The sequence below is a fragment of the Trematomus bernacchii genome, unplaced genomic scaffold, assembly GCF_902827165.1.
Source record: "Trematomus bernacchii unplaced genomic scaffold, fTreBer1.1, whole genome shotgun sequence".
Taxonomy (NCBI): Eukaryota; Metazoa; Chordata; class Actinopteri; order Perciformes; family Nototheniidae; genus Trematomus; species Trematomus bernacchii.
In genome coordinates, this window is record NW_022988050.1 from 10,196,244 (window position 1) to 10,219,333 (window position 23,090).

At 39.6% G+C, this 23,090-nt stretch overlaps 1 protein-coding gene across 1 annotated transcript in view; it reads left to right on the forward strand.

Moving 5' to 3' along the window:
• The window catches only part of prkcea (protein kinase C, epsilon a), a 32,076-nt gene extending 10,787 nt beyond the window's left edge, over positions 1-21,289 (forward strand). The window contains exons 2-15 of the mRNA XM_034119111.1: positions 5,013-5,076; positions 9,801-9,966; positions 10,057-10,091; positions 11,308-11,396; positions 11,701-11,830; positions 12,835-12,977; positions 13,987-14,089; positions 14,727-14,935; positions 15,723-15,896; positions 16,108-16,262; positions 16,619-16,757; positions 17,330-17,518; positions 18,762-18,908; positions 21,066-21,289. Of these exons, the coding sequence (XP_033975002.1) occupies positions 5,013-5,076; positions 9,801-9,966; positions 10,057-10,091; positions 11,308-11,396; positions 11,701-11,830; positions 12,835-12,977; positions 13,987-14,089; positions 14,727-14,935; positions 15,723-15,896; positions 16,108-16,262; positions 16,619-16,757; positions 17,330-17,518; positions 18,762-18,908; positions 21,066-21,215 (1,893 nt within the window). The 3' untranslated portion in view covers positions 21,216-21,289. The remainder of the gene's footprint in view (positions 1-5,012; positions 5,077-9,800; positions 9,967-10,056; positions 10,092-11,307; positions 11,397-11,700; positions 11,831-12,834; positions 12,978-13,986; positions 14,090-14,726; positions 14,936-15,722; positions 15,897-16,107; positions 16,263-16,618; positions 16,758-17,329; positions 17,519-18,761; positions 18,909-21,065) is intronic.
• Positions 21,290-23,090: the final 1,801 nt, after the last annotated feature.

Sequence of the window (23,090 nt, forward strand, 5' to 3'; positions counted from 1 at the left end):
AACCTTACAAATCAAGGTTTTTCCTCACATCAATGCTATTTTAATCAAATATTATCACCAATGTTGTCCAAAGTTGCCAGCCAACTGTAAGCCAACAGTTGACTTTCATTTACTTATACAGAAACATTATCAATTGATGAATAGAAGTCAAATATTCACTTTTCTTTTCGAACTGTTTTTGGTCTCCACCAACTTATGAAGAAATATCTGGCTCTTTAGCTGCTAAATGCAGCGTTAAGCTAACCAGTTGTATCTGTCTGGTTCAGGGCAGGCAGGGTACAATGGGTTTTAGTGCTTTTTCATAAAAAAAACGTACAATAGCAGAAAAGGGGGAAAAACAAAACATGAGTTAAAAGGTGCTAAAACGCTGGGCATAGCTGAGGGGAACTGAAGAGTCAAGTTATGATTCTTCTGGTTCATCACAAAAAGCTTCCTTTTGCATATCAATTATAACAAAATCATTTGATTTATTATTAATAAATAGTCAAGTGCAGCAATACGGAATAGCAATGTAATGTCACATTGCCCAAATCAGACTAGTAATTATTCAACTTTTAAAATCGTATTATCTCATCCTATAATTAAACTAATTGATGCCCCAGTACAACCCATTGTTGACTTTATTACGTTAAAATGCCTGAGGGAGGTTCATTCAAAATACTACATGTGTATTAGTGTTTGCTTTATCCTGAATTACCGGCTGAAGGGTTGGGTTTATGTAGTTAAATGGTTTGTCACTGATCAAACAGAGACAGATGAGCTTACAATCACAGAAATCTGAGACCGTAGAGCTTTCTCACGGCAGACATGTTGACTTGTCAGAGCAGGAACAGCACAGGTGTGACTTATAACGTTAACGATGGTGCCATTGAGCCAGAACGTTGCTGGAACCAGAACAACTAAAACAGGTTTCAATTGAGGTGGCCAGTAAAATAACAGTTTATATTGAATTTTGGCTCACTGGTTCGGCTTTTCAAGACACAAACATGGAAAGAAACCATCATTAGTGTAACTAGCACTCCCTGTGCTTCTTCTTCTATAAGTTGCAGTTCTTTAGATGGTGTAAACCACCATGTTGAGATGCTAATGAGAAGCCACCCTGTCTCTATAGTTGTAATTTATGTTAGTAAGTGTTAACCTTCTTTAAAGTTTGACAGCAGCACTCTTCTAGTTTTTTACTACAAAATACTTCAATTTTCTCCTGTAGATTTAGCCAGTTCCTCTTACAATGAAATGTTAAATAATACAAATAAATAGGTACCAGCCTCTTCTAATTCATCGAACACTCCCTTGTACACTTGTACTTTACTTTTGAGCAGTTCTGTTATGAGCTACAGTATTTTACTAGCTCCCACCAAAACAAGGCAGCAGTGCAACCATAGGACTGTGTTGCTAGGATACATAGTTATACTGTATTAGAACGGTTTCCATAGAAATAACTGCATAGCTAAAATCAGTGTCAGATATTTGTCACATAGATTTATTTCATATTACATTTCTGAAATCACTTACACTTCCACAGCCTGTAAATGCAGTAGAAAGTATCCCATTCTGTCAAAAATTAAAATTGAACTCTGGCAATGCCTAATACAACTTCTAATACACATATCTGTGGAGTAGTAGTTGTTATTGATTTGGATAGAAAATACAAGCTTGAAGGCCCCACACCGGCCTGTTGCCCAGACACGAGTGATGTGAGAACAGTTCAGTTATTGGCTGGCATGCCACCGCGGGATCCCGAGCTCTAAATCAATGATGGTGTTGTCCATTTGCTCCACTCTGTTCCAAATCACTCTGAGTCTATCTTTCAGCTGAAATCCCCGCTGAGATGCACTGTTATGCAAGAGGTTACATTTGGGGATTAGCACATCATTTTCAAGGGTAGACATCAAGAACGCAATGGCATTTATAGGTCACAAATCCCATGCTGTTGTCATGTTTTATACATGCAACAAAAGGTTGATACAGCGCTTATGCTCATATGTGCTATATACTCTTTCTTCAACTTTATTTTAAATCAAAATCAAATCAAGTTTTATTTATATAGCACATTTTTAAAACGATTTTTGGTCGAGCCAAAGTGCTGTACATATAATAATTACCTTACAGTAAGGACACTTTACAGCAAATATAACAGCACAGTTTGTACAGAATATCAGTATGAGAAAACGACACCCTCTGTCCTTAGACCCTCACATCGTACAAGGAAAAACTTCTGGAGAAAAAAACCCACAGTTTAAGGGGAAAAATGGGAGAAACCTCAGGGAGAGCAACAGAGGAGGGATCCCTCTCCCAGGACGGACAGAAGTGCAATAGATGCCGTGTGTAAGAGATAATACATTTTACAGCGTAGGTAGACCGAATGTTATTTAGCTATATCAAGCTCAAAGTGATGATTTCAAATACAAATATATTGTACTTTGTGTAGCACACCACAGTCATTTTGAATCCCCTGTTGCTGTGCTGCATTTCAATCAGTCCTTGATATTTTTCAGAGACCCACAAGTATTCAATCAAAAATATTACTGTCATTTCTAAACACAGTCACAGCATAGTTTTTCTCAACCTGCAGATAGTCAGTGTTTTAGAGATAACTGCTGAAATGCAATATGATCTACCAGATGATTCCCGAGTTGTGCTGATCTTAATTCCTCTCCTATGAGTTTGTGTCTTTGCTGCTGTTTCTACATGAGCTGTATGCAGTGTGCGTGATATAACATGGCCACAGCCGTCCTCTAAATCACCACTTTCAGCTTCTGCCTCAGGGCTAAGGTACAGAATCGCCCGTGTGATGGAAAAACATCCATTGCAAAAATTGCGTGTCCTTGTCGCCTCCAAATATTTCGATCAGTAAGAACTGCCAGTTAAAACATTTAAAGCTGGCTTGATACAACACTTTAAATATATTTATTACACCTTGATCTCACCATATAGTACCTGCGACTCCCTTAAAGGTGACTTATATTGTGTATGGTTTTCATATGTAATTGATTTGATATTATGTGTTTCAGTAGCATACAGATTTACTGTGTAGACGATAAGTATTTATATTCTATTGTTATAGTTCCTATGCGGTGTTGTGTGTCTCATACTCAGCAATGCATGGACATGTATGTGTGTGTGCTGCTTCCTGTGTGTGTCCGTTGCATAAGAGGATCTGCTGCTGTCCCAGAGCTTAACTAAGGATTTAAACCTCTCTTTCTCACTCTCTCTTGCACTCTCTCCTCCTGTGTCGTATGTCTCTCCAGCGCTCTCTGTTGCACTCTATCTAATCTCTGTACTTGTGTATTGAAGGGAGGGTGATGTCATTGTTTGTTGAATAAGTCTTGTGCGTATGCAGATTGAATGTTTGCTTATCTCAAAATGTCTGAGCAGGACAATGTATTTCTCTTCGATGGCACCTGCTCAAACACACAGAACTCATTCCGATGGGTAATTTATTATGTTTGCTAATGAATATCTTTCAACTTTAATGATTGACACACATACATATGGTGACTTCATTTGCTTTCATTAATTGGTAATTAATGCCATGTTTAATGAGGAATATTTGATTATAACGCAGGTATTCCCTCCTTAGTCATCCTCCAACAACTAGTCTTTGTTGTGGTTGGCTACTCTGAACACCCCAATGAGTATAACACAAAAAATCAATTCTTACCATTTTATAGTCGGCTGACAGAGAGGACTGGGCTCGCTGGTGATCTAAAAAAAAAAGCAGCAAATGTGTTGGCTGCAAACTCATCTCAGCACAACGACATTTTGTCTAAAAAGCTGCTTTGACTGTTGGGAATATTATATTTTTTATATTTATTTACTATTTTTCAATGTATTTTACAACCCTTAGCTTGTTTTATTGCTGCTGTTTAATATGTTCACCATATCCACGATTCATCTGTAAGAAAATGACTGCAACATACACTACTAAATCAGCTGTGGCCTTATCAGTTTAATTGACATAATCATATTCCACTTTCTAATGATAAGACCTCATACTTTAAATAATACTTATTAAATTCTAAATTATTTGTTTTGTTTTCTCTGCTTTCAATATTTAAAAGGTGGGTTTGAACAAAGGGCCAATGTTAGCTCTGTATTCTTTCAACCATCAGACCCGGCCTCTATCCTACTGTAGGTCCCTCACTATAGATGAGTGTCTGTGGCTTCCATCAAAATATGATTTAATTAAACAGACAGCATTCTTATTAAAAGATACACCAAGCATGTTACACTAGAGATTCACCATTTATTTTGAATTTTCTGGGCGGTTCTGATTCAGAAAAGGTAAATTCAATTGTATGCTTCTAAAGCATTGACTATTAAATAACTTACATTTTCTCTCTACATGTATATCAAAAACACAACTGCCCCAGGTAAATCACATCAAGAGTAAAATGGTTCATTAAATCTATATAACAACACACTTTGTGCTTATTTTGGACTTGCAGGGGGTAAAAATGGACATGTGTGTCAATTTGACCGGAAAGACATCTGATAAATGTTGGTTCGCTTGCCATCCATCATTGGTGCCCCTGTAAGCCTCCTAACATTGCCTCTTTCTGCTTCCTGAAGCAAGACAAACCCTTCATCAGCTAAATAAAACAAGTTGAACCGCTTCAGCAGCAAGTCATATTTGTTGTTAAGTCTGCCAGCTCCACCTACCTAATTTTCGCATCGAGATCAGATCAAAAGGGCAGATTCCAGTCAAGAATGCTTATAAACACCAGGTGCAAAGCCCTGTTATAAGAAGTCATTTATCTAAAAATATCAGTTACAAATATCAGATATATTTATTGGGCTTTACAGTGATGATGTTAAGGATAGAAATGAAAATAGTAATGGAGATTCTGACAGTGAGTGGTGGGGATGAGTGTAATGGTATTGAAGATAATGACCTCTTCCATGTGCTCTGGTGTGTTTGTTTGTGCTGGAGGAAAGCCCCCTGCTGCACTCTCTGTTCAGCTGGGTTATTTCTCACTGATTTACATTGTGTTTCTCTCTGTCTGTTGCAGATTGACTTGGAGCCGGAGGGGAAGGTGTACGTGGTCATTGATCTGTCCGGATCCTCCACTGAAGGTAAAACCACCACAAGACCTTTTTTTTCTTCTACTAAAACTGAGGGAATCTCACTTTCAAACACATGCAGACACAGTGGTATGTGATAGTTCAGTTTTAAGCAAACTAGATATGGAAAACGTCTGCCTATTTACACTCCCAGAGCACTGGGGAACATTAGCATGCATTTAAAGATGTGTTTCTTCGCACCTGACAGAAGTAAGTCTGATATCCACCCCTTTTTTTTCGCACTGGTTTGGTTGCTTTAACTCTTGGGGAAATAATCTGGCTCTTTATCTGCTACGGTTAGGCAAAACATTTAAGTTGTGAGCCATAAAAAAACCTGAAGTATGAGCGGAAAGCTGCTGAAAACACTTCATAGAGCTTTCAGTGAAAATGATCTGGGTTCGTCACTATAAGGAACTTCTTTGCCATTACACAAAGTAATTTGATCCATTGTTGATGGAAAGAGCGTTGCTGTACAGGTGACATTTTGGTGAGGATTAAAAAAAACAGCTTAAATATGACACCCACTTTTGTTTGTCCATCAGGTGCAAGCAGGTGGTAAGGTAGAATAAAAGAATATATGTATATTTTATATTATTAAATAATGTCATGCCTTGTATTACTCTGTATTTCCATAATATCCCCAAGGATTTATCAGATTGGGTCTTGTTAAATTACCATGAATTTAAAGCAGCTTTCATTTATATTTGTATAATAATAACACCACATCAAATGACAAAGTAAGAACACTTTATAACAGTGGCTCATAGTATGATCCTACAGAGAAATATCTGAAGCTCCCGTCTGTTTTAACAGAGCTCTATTGTGAGTTTTAGCTAATTGTTTAGTGGTTAGGCCATCACCAGTCTCATAGTGTCATTCTTTGGCTATAGCAGGCTACTGTGTTTATATAAAGAGCTGTACAAATGTTCTTTATACTACCTGCTCAGCACCAAACTGCAGAAAAACACAGAAGGTGACAAGCCTGTGAACATATTGGAACATTTTGCAGCTAAAACCGTCAGATATTCCTCTCAAGCGTTGGTAGAGACCTCAGGCGGTGCTAAAAGTAAAACAGACTTATATTCATCAGGTGGACAAAACATGACTCCAAATGAATGATAATGTCTCTCTGTAACTGCTGGATGTGTAAATGTGCAACTTAAAGGGTATAAATATGTTAATATTGTGTTCACTCCTTGTTTTCGCTGCCCCTTAGTTGAAAAAAAACAACAGTTTTTGCCGGTTTAGCATAATTTAGTACGCACACATCCTCTGCAATCACTGCCAGTTTACTGCATTAAACCTAGAGGCCATAGAGAGCGATGGAAAGATAACTTCCTGTTTTCTCCGAAAGTTACTCAACAGAATTCAAAGAACTTTCTCCTTTACTCTGTTCTTCTCCATTTCCTTGTCCTCTATTTGTTTGATTTCATTAACCATGAAAACATTTAGAATACATCCCTCTCACACCTTTTCTGCACACATACAATCTGCTGCCTGATAAGAGAGGTTTTCACCTGCACCTGGGTACGTTCACACCTGGTTATAAATAGAAACTGTTCTTTGCCTTCCAGTGAAAGTGTGCATGTATATTCAGAATGTATATATATATACGTGTGTGTGTGTGTGTGTGTCTGTCTGAGGTTGCAGCAGTGTAACGCAGTAGAGGGCAGAGAGAGAGAGGGAGTAGATTCTTAAAATAGTAGGTGAGATTGAGCCATGGATTACACACACACACACACACACACACACACACACACACACACACTCTGCACACACCATGTGCAGACTCAAGCGTCAGTGTCTTGCCCTCCTCATCGACGATTGGGTACTCTGTGATGACCTCACAACCCATTCCCCGCCCACTCCTGAACTCCCTCCCTGAGTTCAGCTGGCATGAGTGCTCATGATGTTAATGTATGCTGATAAAAACAAAGTGTGTGTGTGTGTGTGTGTGTGTGTTGTGTGTGTGTGTGTGTGTGGGTGTGTGTGTGTGTGTGTGTGTGTGTGTGTGTGTGTGTGTGTGTGTGTGTGTGTGTGTGTGTGTGTGTGTGTGTGTGTGTGTGTGTGTGTGTGTGTGTGTGTGTGTGTGTGTGGATAGGAGGGATGGTGTGTGTGTGTGCTGATAGGAGGGATGGTGTGTGTGTGTGCTGATAGGAGGGATGGTGTGTGTGTGTGTGCTGATAGGAGGGATGGAGAGTTTGAGGGTGAGAACTAGAGGATGAGGTGGTATTTTTAGCAGATTTCTTTTTCCTTTTTTTCCCTGGGTGCAATCTGTTCTCTCTGCAGCTTCAGAGGCTGGAAGGAGTCGTTCCTCTCCTCTTTTCTCCTCTCCTCTCCTTGTACATCTGTTGGTCTCAGGAAGCAAATCAAAACAGTAATCTGACCTAATCTCACCATCTGCGATTTCTCCCTCTCTTTTTCTTCATCCTTTTCGCTTCCCTTTTAAATATTTTATTCACATCCCCCCAAGATTAAAAGATAACCTTCATGACTGAAGACTTTTAATGACAAGAATAATGTTTAATTCATTTTATTTTTACGAAACAACTATACTTTTTAAAAGTCTACTTTTTATATCTTTATCCATAATAAATAACCCTTTGGCACTGTTTTGGGGAAATGAATGACATAGATTCAGTGCATAATTTAAATTCCTACAATTTGGCATAACATTATAATAATACCATGTAATCTTTGTCATCTTTATGCCACTTTAAAAACAAGTTTTCAAAGTTCTTAAAAGTAGAAATAACAGAGCAAAAGCAAAATGACTGTTTATCAAAAGGGCTTTATGATAAAGAGTATGAGGAGGAATGGTGAAATAATTCTCCAGTTAAAACAGTCAGAAACATATCAACACATGATTTTCTCAAATCACCCTTAATGCTTATTATGTATCTACACACTAAATTATACCTCAGCCTATTGTTAAGGCAGTTTTACCTACATTTGTTTTTATTTTGTCGTATAATCATTTAACCTCTAATAGTGCTGTGTCATAAGCCATACAAGTTAATGTAACCTCGACTAAACTAATGTCACAAAACAAGCCAAAAGTGTTTCAATCTTAAGGTGACTTTGTTCAGATGTATCCAAAGTCTTATAAACCTTATAAGAAAAATCCAAAATATGTAAAAAAAATTATAATCTCAACTGCTTACATTCAAAATGTTGTTTTATTAAATCCTGAAAGATTGTTTGAGGAGCTGCTACAATCCCAGTACCTCAAATTACTGCAACCTAATTGAATATTGCAGAATATCTATTGTTTTGTCTAGTTATCTTGTCTTTTGATTCCTTTAGAATATCAACCATATTCTAGATGTTTGTATATACATGTATCTACAATTATTATTGGGGAAGCAGATGGATTACTGCCACGCTTGTATTGTTATTCATTTTTCTGTCATATTTGTTTGTATCACCATCTGCAGTTCAGCTTTCCCTCTTCTCTGTCTCCGCTGCCTGCTGCTCGCCTACATGTCTCCGTCAAATGTCTATCTTCTGTCCGTCAATATGTGTGCGTTTATTGGACGGCCTTCTCCCAGTTGGTCATTCATCTGAACCAGAGCACGTCTGTCTCCACGACGATCACTCTTAACTGTTGTTATGCCTCCGTGTCAGCATGCCTGTGTGTGTGTGTCTGTGTGTGTGTGTGTGTGTGTGTGTGTGTGTGTGTGTGTGTGTCCAGGACAGATGGATGATGTATTATGTAAAACAAAGTGATCCCAGTAATGGCCTGCTAAGCTGTCTCCCCCCTCACACCACCACCACCACCATCTCTCTCACACACACACACACACACACACACACACACACACACACACACACACACACACACACACACACACACACACACACACACACACACACACACACACACACACACACACACACACACACACACACACACACACACACACACACACACACACACACACACACAGAGAGAGAGAGAGAGTCCCTAGGCAGCTTGTCTGTAATCGAACTCAGCAGTAACCACATCTATAACGGACCCGGGAGAGAGATGGAGGGAGTGTGAAAGAAAGGCGAACTAGGACAGAAGCGCAGAGAGAGGAGTGTGTGTGGGAGTGAGAGTGGAGGTGGTTCTCTTGTCTTAAGGTTACCCTCGGAAACCATTTATCTTTTTCCGGGGAGATGCAGAGAGGAAGGGAACGGCTGGTTGGATGCTGCTCGCTGAGGAGGAGTATTTTAATATGCTGTCCTTCGTTTTAGTGCCCACACATGAAAGTATAAATAGCATGCACACGCACGTATGCATACATAGGCCTCTGGTAGGTGTGGGATGTTTGTGAGGAAGAGGAAGGGAGGAAAGGGGGGGGGGGGGGGGTTGAGAGGCCGTTGAATGATTAAACATCTCGAGTAACATGATGTAAAATGATCCTTATTTGTACAAAGCATCTCAGTAAGTAAAATTGATGGGCCTTAACAAAGAATATGTGAAACAAAATGTAAAACGTAACAAAAAAAAAGTTTGTACATTTAAAAAAATGTTGGTGTGAGACTTTTAACATGACCATCTTCCTCTGTGTCTTTATCATTCTCTTTTCATATTCCTCAAAAGCTTAAAGAAAAGCTAAAGCACTTAAAATGACCAGAGTAATGTTTCTTTTCTTATTTTTCCAGTGCAATAACTTTACTTTGAAAGTAATAATCAAGAATCAGTGATGCATTTAGATTCATACCCATTGACATGTGTGCTCACTCCACAGCCACAGGGACCAATGAGAATGAGGAGCGGGTGTTTCGAGAGAGGATTGGCCCTCGCCGGCGACAGGGCGCCGTCCGAAGACGTGTCCATCAAGTCAACGGACACAAGTTCATGGCCACATACCTGAGGCAACCAACCTACTGCTCACATTGCAGAGATTTCATCTGGTAAGGCAACACAAGCACATATCAGCCTGATCTGACGTACCTGCTGCTGAGTTTCATTTAAACCAACCTCCTGTGTGTGTGATCCAACAGGGGCGTGCTGGGGAAGCAGGGATACCAGTGTCAGGGTGAGTACTTTTCTGCAGGAATCCAATTTCGATCATTTATTATTTAAGCAGGAGAACACAAGTGGGATTACATGTTGCTGAAGGACAGCTGTGATTTGGTCTCAAGCCACCTCCGCCCAGAGCCACAGATGGCCTGCATTACTCCAACAGCATCCACTTTAAGAATGCTAATGAGCATTCACTCAGTTGCACTTTTTTTTAATACATATTTTCTGCAAACATCCTTAAAAATTCAGCTGGGAGTGTGAATCAACTCATATATGTGATACTTAATCTTTGCTCAGACGAGGTTCACAAGGAATTACAATCATATATTATTAATTAATTGTAACTGTCTGGTTAGATATTGTAGAAATAATTCAATATGTTTTCATTGAAAGTGATCCAGGGTTTCACTGGATTGTCCAAAATGATGACTATTAATCTGATATAATTTTCTTCAGTTTAAACTGTGTATACTAGAGATGCACAGATTGATATGCCGAACAAAGGTATCAATATTTGCCTTGTTGACTGCCATCGACCTATAGGCATATAGAGAATGACATTCACTGGCAAGTGTTCCTCTGTTGGTTTGCAGTAACTTTGCGATGGCTAAATGTTGTTTAAATTATTTGCGATCAGGGTCCAACAACAGTAGTTAGCATGCTGCTATTGCAGCTGCTGATTCAGAGAAGAAGCCATTGGCTGCACACAACACTGGCATGACAACAGGTGTTTAATGTACAAATAAAAGTAAGTCAATTGTCTTTGTAAACACTTAACTTTTTTAATTTAAGTTTCATAAACATCATATTTGTTGGGCTATGAAATTGCATTTAAATAACATTCCTCTCATAACTGAAATCCTGTTTCAAAGGATGAATAAATAACACATCAAAAACCTAATAAACAACAAAAGACTTGGTTGTCAGCATGGGCATTTGGCCACATTTTTTTAAACATTGGTATCGGCCAAGTATTTCACAATCGGTGTATCCCTACTGTTAGCAACACTTTGTTGAGGCTTTGTAAAATCAAATTTTAAGTTTAAGAAGTTATGAGATTCTATTATTTAAATAGTTTTAATCAAATGTAATGTGGTTCAGTTAAGTCTGGGTGGTATTAAATCAGCGTAAAAAAAAATTCTACCAGGTCAAAGTAGTGGACACGTACACTTTATTTGACCTAATTTAAGAAAATGTGTTTACGTGCGATGCTGATGCTGTGCTTCCAGTGTGCACGTGTGTCGTCCACAAGCGCTGCCATGAGCTCATCATCACCAAGTGTGCCGGGATGAAGAAGCAGGAGGACACACCTGAGGAGGTACAGGCAAACATCCTAGTACACAGAGAGTATGTTGGTAATACATGAAAAGATGTAAGCACAGAAAGTGAATTGTTTGTTAATAAAGAGTTTATTACATATCCAACACACACAAAGTGAATCAGAAAAACAGAATATGGACAGAAGCACTCAGGCCTTTTGTGAATAAATCTTCTACTTAAGTTAACATGTGTACACTGTGCACTAACACTCCAGCCGCATGCATTATTCCTCCGATAATGCGACAATGACCTCTTTGTAACACCGTCTGTGTGTCTGTGTGTGTGTGTGTCTCCCTCTGTAGGTGGGTTCACAGCGGTTCAGTGTTAACATGCCCCATAAGTTCAGTATTCACAACTACAAGGTGCCCACCTTCTGTGACCACTGTGGCTCCCTGCTGTGGGGCCTCATGAGGCAGGGCCTGCAATGCAAAGGTGAGTTCAGGTGCAGTGGGGAATTTACACCATCGGCTCACATGCGATGCATTTGAGTGTCAATGTGCTGAAGTTTATGAAAGCACAGAAATTAAAAGTTCAATTTTCATGACAGGTAAATAATAAATACCAACACATGCCTTTGTATCCCTGCCAAGAATTGTTTCATCCTGCTTGTTTCCTAGTGAGTTGAAAAACAATGGTTAAATGTTGGCTCATAGGCCAGAGAACAAGGGAATTCGTTTTTGGAGCACATCCAGGATTTTGTATTACATTTAGAAAAAATGCTTTGTACAAGTGTTGCTCAAAATCAGGTATGATCAGGTATCATCCTATGAATATCTGTCTGCTTGTATACATATATTTTCTATACTAAGATATGTTTTTAGTAGTCAATTTAAATGTTCAGTCAAGTTACATTTGAAACATTTGATGATTCTAGGGACCTGCAGCCTTTCAAATGTTTAAAGTAAAACAAATAATAATAATGTTTAATGTTATATTTTGAGTTGTGGACTGTTGTTTGGACCAAGCAAGCTATTTTAAGAGGCCACCTTGGCTTTCAGAATAGTTTTAACCCCAACAAATGTATTAAGAAAATAAATCTTAAAAGATGAATGGATAATGACAATTGATAGATGCAATTCTATATACAGTAAATTCAGCCTCTAAAGAGGTAAGACATGCTGCAACGTGTGAGGTTTTCACTCACAGCTGTTTCCAAAACACCATTCTAGTGTTTTACTGGCTGAAGTTAACTTAACATAAATCATTTAAATCTTTGATATATTAACTTAACTTTATATTTCCAAAGTTAAAACCCATGGGTAACCAGGTACAGTATGATTCATAAGTCTATGGTATTTTAATGAACATCAATTTGCTCTTGATTGCATTTGCCAGTGGAGTTTGATGTCTTTAACTAAAAGGCAACATTTGTATTAAAAGGCCAGTATTTCCTGGGTTAAACTGAACCATTTCCATGTGTTTTTGTTGTCCTGCAGTGTGTAAGATGAATGTGCACAGGCGGTGTGAGTCCAATGTAGCTCCTAACTGCGGTGTGGATGCCCGAGGAATCGCCAAGGTCCTGGCTGACCTCGGAGTCACGCCTGACAAGATCTCCAACACCGCACTGCGCAGAAGGAAGGTAACAAGTCGTTCTCACAAATACAAATATTTCCATCGATATTTCCAGGTTTTATTTCAACATTTGAAACATATTTTGCAGTTCAAACCAATAATTTCGTTATTTTTTATTTCTAAATAAATTGTACATTCATCCCTTGTTAAATATTGAAAAATAAAAACCTGTTTCCCTGCTGGTACTTGCCCAGATTTGGCAACAAATTCGGGGTCTCATTTAAAAAGCAATCAGTAATGACAGATAGCAATCACATGTGTACAATGGCGAATTAAGGACATTTTACGTTTAAAAAAAAAATAGTCGGCTATATAAGGGATTTACGGGCTAAAATCTACAATTTGTTGCTAAAAATGAGTTCAAATCCTAATTTGATAAGGTCTGCGGCATGATAAGGTTGACCCAACCTTGCAAAATAGAGCAACGTGCTTCCTTGAAAAACAAAAACACAACATTTCCAATTATCTATCTGTTATCCATTATGATTTCGTACGTTCCATTACCATGAAACGGGATTCCTCAGAAACGTTGATGTTCTTGGAATGCAGACCATATTCCGACATATTTTAACTCAAGGATGAACTGATTATATTTCGGTTGTCTCATGTTAAGGTCACTGGGACTTCACTAAACACAATTTTGTCTATTATCACTGAAGCATTTCTATGCTAATAATGACAATTTAACAAAAATGTAAAATACAATAAAATTACGTGATGACATTTTGGAAAGACATGGATGCAAACTGTGACCGGATTGGTTGGCGGAGGCATGTAGCTGCAAGGCTGTAACTAGAAACTCGGAGATTAAGTTATTTTTGTACAATTATGACTTTTTTCTCGTTAATGTACCACTTATACTGTTTTTCGTAAATGTATGGCTTTGTAAAACATTTTTTATCCTGCTTCAGTGTATTTTTGGGAGATGCAAAGTAGCTCCCTTTAGCTGAGATGCTGAGATTGATCTCCCTGACTCATGTAAAGGATTTGAAGATGTTGTGTTCCCCTCTCTCCAGTTGACTCCAGGGCAGGACCCTCCCCAGTCTCCTCCTGATCTCTCCCAGACTGAGGACAACAGCTTCAGCCAGACAGCTGTCCCCACCTCCCCCTCACAGCAGGGTAACGCTGAACACAACACACACTCAGTCAAAAAAAACACAGCTTTGTCATAAACAGGCATTTCAAAGCTCTTTGGGATGCATTCTTAGCAGCATGTGGTTTTAACGTGTTCATTTGACCTGTAAGAGGTAGTGTTTCCATTTCAGAAATAATATTGATTCTCTCTTTAAGAAATTAGTGGTTGAATGTGGTGTTGTCCTTGTAAATATATACTTACATTATCAAAGAATTATGCCCCACCGCCTACAACCATTTGTTTGTCACAGTTAGTCATCGTCCTCTCACACTTTGCAAACCGTGAAATAAAAGTTTACTTTGTCTATTGTGGAAGATATCCAATTTCTTATTTTCTTTAATGCAGCCTAATGTTGAGGAACAAAAACACAACGCACTGCTGCTGTTTGACCACCCTGATCAGGTTAACTGTAACTGATTCATCCCAGGTTTCAACATAGGGTTAGGGTTAATTAGGGTTGATCATTATGAATCTAATCATCTTAATTATAATGAAATGATAGATTTGAACAATAAGCAGCATCTCTTTAAAAACACATTGCACAACGGGCTGACTGTAGAAAAGACACTCAGCCTGTTTTCGCTGATGTCTTATTATAAGCTTTTCCGTTGACACCCACAGACTTGGCACAGTTAGTGCGCCTGCAGGACGCGCTGTCGCTCGACCAGCAGGGACCCCAACACACCTCCTCCTCCTCCTCCTCTTCCTCCTCCTCCACCACCTCCTCCTCATCCTCCTCCTCGGCAGGCAGGGAGAACGGACAGATCCAGAGAAGGACCCTCAAGGACTTCAACTTCATCAAGGTTCTCGGCAAAGGCAGCTTCGGCAAGGTGCGGCCACACGGAGAAGGCGTTTGAGGGGGATGCTTGTTTGTTTACTGCTTATTATGTTCATAATTGAAACAGTGTTTTTTTAACCGCCTGTTCATAATTATTCATAATAGGCATCAGGGACCAGAATAGAACAATACACTTGTCAATTATGTTGTACGGAGGCAGATGTCTTTACACGTTACATTTCACTGCATACCAAACCACGCTTTTAAAGCTTTACAGCTTTAGTTTATAACACTGCATTTATCAATATTTCTATATTAACAACTAATAAAATGACTAAACGCAACTCTGCAGTTCCTCTATAAAGTGTTTTAGCACCCATTGGTTTGTTTTATTTTCTGTTTTAGTCCACTCTTACCACTTTTATTGTGCTTCTTTCTAGCAGAACGCAACTGTTTTTAGCAAAAAAACGTAAACTAGCAGCAAACAGACAAGGTTAGCAAACAGCTGGTGAAGATGAAGTAGCTGAAGTGGACACCAAAATCGAATTAAAAGAAGAGTGATATTGAATGTCCGTTCTCTAAATGGCTGTAAATGCATGCTAATGTTTTTCTGTGTCTGTTGGTTGTGTAAATAGTCAACAATTTTCTATCTTTGTATTTACACCCTGATTTCCTTGAACACAATCAGTACTTGAGTCTTTCAAGAGCACCTATTTTTATCCTTCATGTCCTATTTTCCATAAACTGAACGGAGCATTTTATCAGATGTTTTTCAGGGCAAATTTGTTTTACCGTGCAGCCTTCCTGACTTGACATCTCCTTATTTCTTTTCTTCCCAGGTGATGCTGGCGGAGCTGAAGGGGACAGAGGAAGTTTTCGCTGTCAAGGTCTTGAAGAAAGACGTGATCCTGCAGGACGATGACGTGGACTGCACCATGACCGAGAAGCGCATCCTGGCCCTTGCCCGCCGACACCCCTACCTCACCCAGCTGTACTGCTGCTTCCAGACACGGGTAGGAGCGCCCGGCAGACACACACACACACACACACACACACACACACACACACACACACACACACACACACACACACACACACACACACACACACACACACACACACACACACACACACACACACACACACACACACACACACACACACACACACACACACACACACTTTGATAGTTTTCTCTGTCTCATACTTTGTGTTTATCTGCAGGACCGTTTGTTTTTTGTTATGGAATATGTGAACGGAGGCGACCTGATGTTCCAGATTCAGCGATCCAGGAAGTTCGATGAGCCTCGCTCTCGTTTCTACGCCGCAGAAGTCACCTCAGCCCTCATGTTCCTGCACCGCAACGGGGTCATCTACAGGTAAACACCCCCAACACCACCTTACTCTTTTTCATCCCAAGACATCTAAAGTCTTTGTGAAGCTTGAAATAACTAATAGATTCTTCATAGTATTCACATTCGGTCTGGTGTTAGAGGTCAATCCTCATTGGTAAGTTCAGAAAAGTTACAAATATTTCAAGGCTATAAAAAAATGTGCGAATAGTTCTTATCTTATCAGGAGCATACCAGAAGGGGCATGACAACATGGTTCACACTTACATTACGTGGTGATTCTCAAGTTTTTTTTTCACATTGCTTGCTCACTTCTCCCTGAGAGTCCAACTGTTATAAACCAGATGGTGCTCATTCTCTCTCTTTCTGTCCTCCTCTCCCAGGGATCTGAAGCTGGATAACATCCTGTTGGATGCAGAGGGACACTGTAAACTGGCAGACTTCGGCATGTGCAAGGAGGGCATCAAGAACGGCGTGACCACCACCACCTTCTGTGGCACCCCTGACTACATCGCCCCTGAGGTGAGCTGAGCTTTTCACAGGACGCTGAACGTTATATTTCTGTTGTCTTAGTACATTTACAGAGTTTAATGTCACTGGTACAGCTGAAGCTCAGAGTTATTTCCTTATCTATTAATCTGCCAATGTTTTTGAGATTTAAGCGACCTTTTCAAGCGATCTTTTTTTTTTTAACTTTGTTCCTATTCTGTTTGTTTGTCTTTCCTTTCCTTGATTTTATCATTCCTTCCTTCTGCCTTTTCTTTTCTCAAATTGGAGCCGAAATAACTACAGTTTTATTTTTTACTTTAAATAGTTTTACTGGTAACTTTTCATCTCTTTCGGTACAAACATGTAATGTAGTTATTTTACCAACCTGATGTGGCTCCTTCCTTTTTTCTGCCATTGAAGCTATACATTATGTTTTATTTTGTCCTCCTTGTTGTTTTCCTTCTTTAAATGACTTAGTTCAGCTACAAAAAATGTGATAAACATTAGAAGTTATTCAGTTGCAATGCCAGCGTCTGTCTAGTATCTGCGTTGTAGTATTTTGTATTTGCTGTCCTCCATGTTGACCCTCGTGTTGCTGGCCTCAGATCCTTCAGGAGCTGGAGTACGGAGCCTCGGTGGACTGGTGGGCTCTGGGCGTGCTGATGTACGAGATGATGGCCGGGCAGCCTCCGTTTGAAGCTGATAATGAAGATGACTTGTTCGAGTCGATTCTCCATGACGACGTCCTCTACCCCGTGTGGCTCAGCAAAGAAGCAGTTTCTATCCTCAGAGCGGTAAGAGTCTTTTCACCGTGACACACCACTTCCAACTTTTTCTTTACAGGATTAAAGTTTTTAGTTAAAGGCCAATTAAATTACCTCCAAGAGTGCATATCCTCTCCTGCAGCAGGACCTCGAAGGCACATTTTGAATAATTTAAATCAGTAGATTTTCCCAATCAGATGATCTACTGTAGGGAAATGCCCTGTTTGGAACTTGTTTCTAATCCCATTACTTTTAAGACTTTTCAATACCAAGACAGCATGAATACAAAGTGGCAGTTTTTGGACATGTTGGGTTAATGAACTGTCATTTTTTTACTCTCAAATACAACCATTAAATCTGAGTAGAAGAGCTTAAGTTAGCCAAAAAACAAATTACCGAGAAGGTCTTTCGACAATAATTTGATCTCTTTTGAAATATTTTTGGGAATCATAAAGGACTCGTCTATAGAAAAAAAATGTATTGTAAATAAGAAAATTGGTATGCCCTTTTTATATAACACACAAAATAAATAAACATATATTTATATAAATATTTGGTTCAAATGAATCAAAGCAGGTATCTTTGTCTAGAAAACAGAACCAATTAAAAAGATGTTTTCATCCAGGTGTTTAAAAGTGTTTTTTAGGTGTTTTTCTACTGTACATACCAAATGTTTCTTTCCTTCTGAAAATCAGATGCTCCAATATTTGACCTGAATTTAATGCTAATGCATAGGAGGCGCTTACTAGGGCTAGGTTACATATTTTTTGATTTGACACACTTTCAAAGGCTAGATGTTTTGTATTGTCCTTTTTCATATTTATATTTCTATCCTCAGAGCTGCACACGCTCAAATCAGACTCATTCAAAATGCACTCAACGCAGAGGTGTTACGATCCTCTGTGCTCTGATACCGAGGAGAATAAAAAAGTCAGTCAAAGAGGTGAAGGTAGTAACAATGTGATCATAAAATCATAGATCCTGAAGTGCTCTTACAATACTGAACAGACTACAGAACAAAACAGACACAGCTCTCAGTCACAGTAAATAAATAACACCAGCACTCTGCTGACCTGTTTCATCTCTGTTTGTGCCGCGGAGCCATTAATGCCTCGGCTCTATTATTAGCACTGAAATGCTTTTTGCTCAACCCCATCGTTCTGCTTCTGTCCTCATCATTTTATGCATGAAACCACAGCTCAAGCAGGGTTTTCAGAAGATATATTTGGAAATCAAAAGTGTGTATTGTGTTTGTTTGTTTGTTTGTTTTTAGTTCATGACTAAGAACCCGGCCAAGCGTCTGGGCTGTGTGGTGACGCAGGGCTGCGAGGAGGCCATCAAAGCCCACGCCTTCTTCAGAGAGATCGACTGGGTCCTGCTGGAGCAGAGGAAGGTCAAACCACCCTTTAAACCCCGAATTGTAAGTAACATGCACACACACACACACACGCACGCCAGAGTTCCCGTTAGCCGGTAATTACCGGACTATGACCGGTAAAATATGCTGAAGACCGGCAAATCTAAATCTCTCCGGTCAAAATGTCCGGTCAAAATAATTTCCCCTTAGCGCAATACCGCATCAGTTGCGCCACTTATGTGACAGACAAGAATAGTATGTGACAGACAAAAGAGTATGTGACAGACAAGAATAGTCAATTCTAATGTCTTACATTTAATGTGGAGAAAGAGTGTCCTGTATGGGTTGATTGTGCGTTGATCTGTTGGTAATGCCTCTGGGTTCCGGTGGGCATGTAAACAAATGCATAATGCTGCGCTATACTTTGTGGCCTCACCCGGTTGCATAGCGATGCTTATTGTTTAGGTGTCTTTTAATAAGCAGGTAGTCATATCATTAGCTAGAACTAGCTAGATCTGATCGATATGGACATAAACGTGAGTAAAGTCTAATCTGACGGGAGAGAGAGATCAGCTGCTGCTGACGAGTCGACGCGCAGCTCTGCATAATCACATGCAGCGGTGAGCGGAACAAAACACACACTTCTGGTTAGAAAATCACATTTAGCTATTTTTATTACCTCTCAAACTACCTAAACTAGTTATAGATAGCCTATGTTTAGTTTTACTGTCGGGTCACTCATTACTGATCCGCGAGCTGCATGATACTGACGGGCTAGGAGAGAGAGAGAGAGAGCGCTCCGTTTATTATTCCCGTGTTATTATTCCCGTGTTATTATAAATTACTGTACACTTTTGAATAATGTAGTTAATCTACTATAATTAGTTTGTTTAATATCGAATCATATCAACTTGTTTTAAAGCTCAATAAATAACAAAGAAGACCTTTGACCGGCACTTTTCAAATTTTGTCCGGAAGATTTCAACTTTAACGGACATATTGACCGGCAAAAAAATATTCGAACGGGAACTCTGACGCACGCACGCACGCACACACACACAAACACAAACACACACTGTTTTATTAACTTTAAATCTAATACAACTCTGACAATCTATTGGTTTCCATGTACATATGGATGCATGTATTGATTTCTTTCTGATTCTAACTAAAAAAAGAACTCCAAGATTTAAATATTTTTTGAAAATGCAGAATGTAAAGATTCTATTCTCTACACATCAAAAAGTATTGCGTGTCCTGCTGCCTGAACACGCAGCTTGCCGTAAAACACGGTGAGAACATCTCACAAAATGTCCTCAAAAGAGAGGAAATGCAAATAAGCCACTGCGTATGTATCCTGTCCTCGAATCACACTTATTCTCATTTATTTTTGATTTTATTAAATTAATATAGGGCTGTTTTGTGTAAGGAAAAAGTTCAACTCTGTTGCATTCAAATAGCTTGTCTTATTTTACATAGAAATCCTTCCAGGAAAGTATCAAAGAAAGTATTGTTGTTATGGTATCACGTTGTCTTGGCCCTGCTATGGAAATATCTCCAATCAAAATATTGATGTATGAGGAAGTAAGTAAGAAAGAAAATGTATAAAAATAAATAACTACAATCTGTTATGCAGTAAAAATACATTCCCATCCTGTTGGTCATTGTATTGGCCCTTTAATGATACATTCACAAAGAGCAAGCTGGTCATTTCAGAGTTTTATTTTAATAAATAAGTGTCACATTAGCAAATACGCTCTCCCAGTTAGCTGGGATGAGAGAAATACTGAATAAAAGATAAAGAACCTTATATCTTTTATGTCCCCCCCTTAAACAGAGTTTAGTCTTTACATACATAACCTCATATATCGAGGGTCTCTTTCTGCCGCTGCTGCAAATTGATAGTTGAAAGCTGATTTTCAGGCAGAAAAAGACAAACTCAAAGGCAGATAAGCCTAATATAACACTTAAAGGCCTCATATAGGATAACCATAAATGAGTAGGGTTAAACTGGGGTTTTAATCCCCTCATAGATTTATCTCCTGTTTTATAGTAGTGCCACACATGTAAGTAGCAATGTCTTCACACAAAGGTAATGAGTGAAAGTCGTCAGAAGGTGTCGCTCTAATGTCACTTTTAAACACAAAAAGCTTGGTGAAGTTTCTTTCTCTGACGTCCTTCTGTGTCTGTGTCTGTGTGTGTGTGTGTGCGCCTCTGCAGAAGACAAAGCGAGATGTGAATAACTTTGACCAGGACTTCACCAAGGAAGACCCCGTGTTGACGCCCACGGACGAGGCCATCATCAGACAGATCAACCAGGAGGAGTTCAAAGACTTCTCCTACTGCGCCCCCGAAGAGGCGCAGACCTAAACACACACACACCAACCACACACACACACCACACACACACACACACACACACACACACACACACACCACACACACACACACACACACACACACACACACACACACACACACACACACACACACACACACACACACACACACACACACTGATCCAAGAAAACAAAATCCTACACGCACGTATGCACACTTTGCTGACACTTATACATGTGTAGAACCATAAATCCCTTTACAAAACACACACACACACACACGGTCCTTTACTTTTAAGCTATTGGTTGTTGTTACTTTTTGGAATATTCTTTACTTGCATTGTGTTGTACTTGTTGCCTGGGTTTATTATGAATATAAATATGACTATGAATATGAATATACACATCCGCACATGCTCTCACACACACACTTTAAATGCTGATTTACACACAAACCAACACTACAATCTTGAACTTTACTCTAACACGCTCACTGCACATGCTCAGACAACCCAAACACACACACACACACACACGCAGACACACGCGCACACACACACACACACACACACTCTTACACTGCTTCTCTCCCCGGCACCAGGACTGTGCAGTGGGTGCTGGGCAGAGGCCTGTATATAGCCTGTGTTGAGTGGCTGTATTGTGTTGGTATCGTCTGCTAGTAAAAGAGAGTCGTGGCGCATGGACAAGCACCCTACCTGTGTTAATACTGTCCTTATTGTGGACCAGTTAGGGCCAAATACCCTTGTGCAATACCCTGACTATCAATATATTTTATTTGTTGTGATATTTTTCTTTTTTTTTCTCCTCAAAATGTGCGGTATGATTGAACTGTTGCGCTCATCATCCTCCTGTCTCGTGTGTATAAAGTGAATGTCGAGCTTACAAGTTACAGGCTATTAAACTAATTATGTGGAGCAGAGTGTTACAGGCGGCCTGTGTAGCAGCGTAAAGCCCGATTTCCAGCTCTGTCATCCATCTGCTACTCAGAGTGCGTGTCTGCCCGTGGGCGTTTTCTCTTTTTTTTTGTCGTGAATGTACATTTTCGTACGTGTGAATGCGTGATTTATTTTCTTGCTCCTTGTTGGTGTGTGACTTTTCGTCCTCAACATTTCTGTTTCTATAGTTACCATCAGTGTTTTCAGCCCCCCCTCCCCTTCCTTCCCATCTCCTCCAAAGCACCAGTTTTCCTTTCCTGCCTCCATCAGCCATCTCACTCAGCCAAAACCACTCTGACATTTTAATTATCAAGAATGGCTTTTCTTTCTTATTGCTATCTTTCTTTTTTATTATAGTTATTATTATTATTATTATTATTATTGTAAAGTGTATCTGGAGGAAATATTTGTCTATAATACTATAACTATACTATCATAGGTCTGTTACAGCCGGGCGAAAAGAAATGTGGAAAACCAGCAGCTGAATTACCTCTCATTTCAATCACACACATAGACAAAAGCACCACATACAGACTCTCTCCTTCGCCTGCTCTTTCTTCTTCTTCTCACTCTTTCTTACAAACACACATGCACACACAGAGGACGACTGTTGTCGCGCGTACTGTACAGTGATCTGAAGGCGAGCTGGTGGCTCTGTGTGCAGTAGAGTCGGTGTGTAGTGAAGCTTTGTGCACCCAGGGGTAGGGCTGTTCCTGGTCACACTATCTTACTCTGTGCCAAAATGTAGTGCAACAGCCAGGCTAGTCCTGTCTGGTCTGATTCCAATAAAAACACTGAGCTGTCTACATCACTCCACCGTGTCGTCTTTCCTTCCTCGTTTTTTCAAAAATGGATTTCTCTGCATGCTAGAGGCAGATCTGTTCTGTGTGGGATGCTTCAAAGTTTGTGTGAGAGCAGAAGAAAGGGGAGGGGGGAGTTGAGAGAGGGAG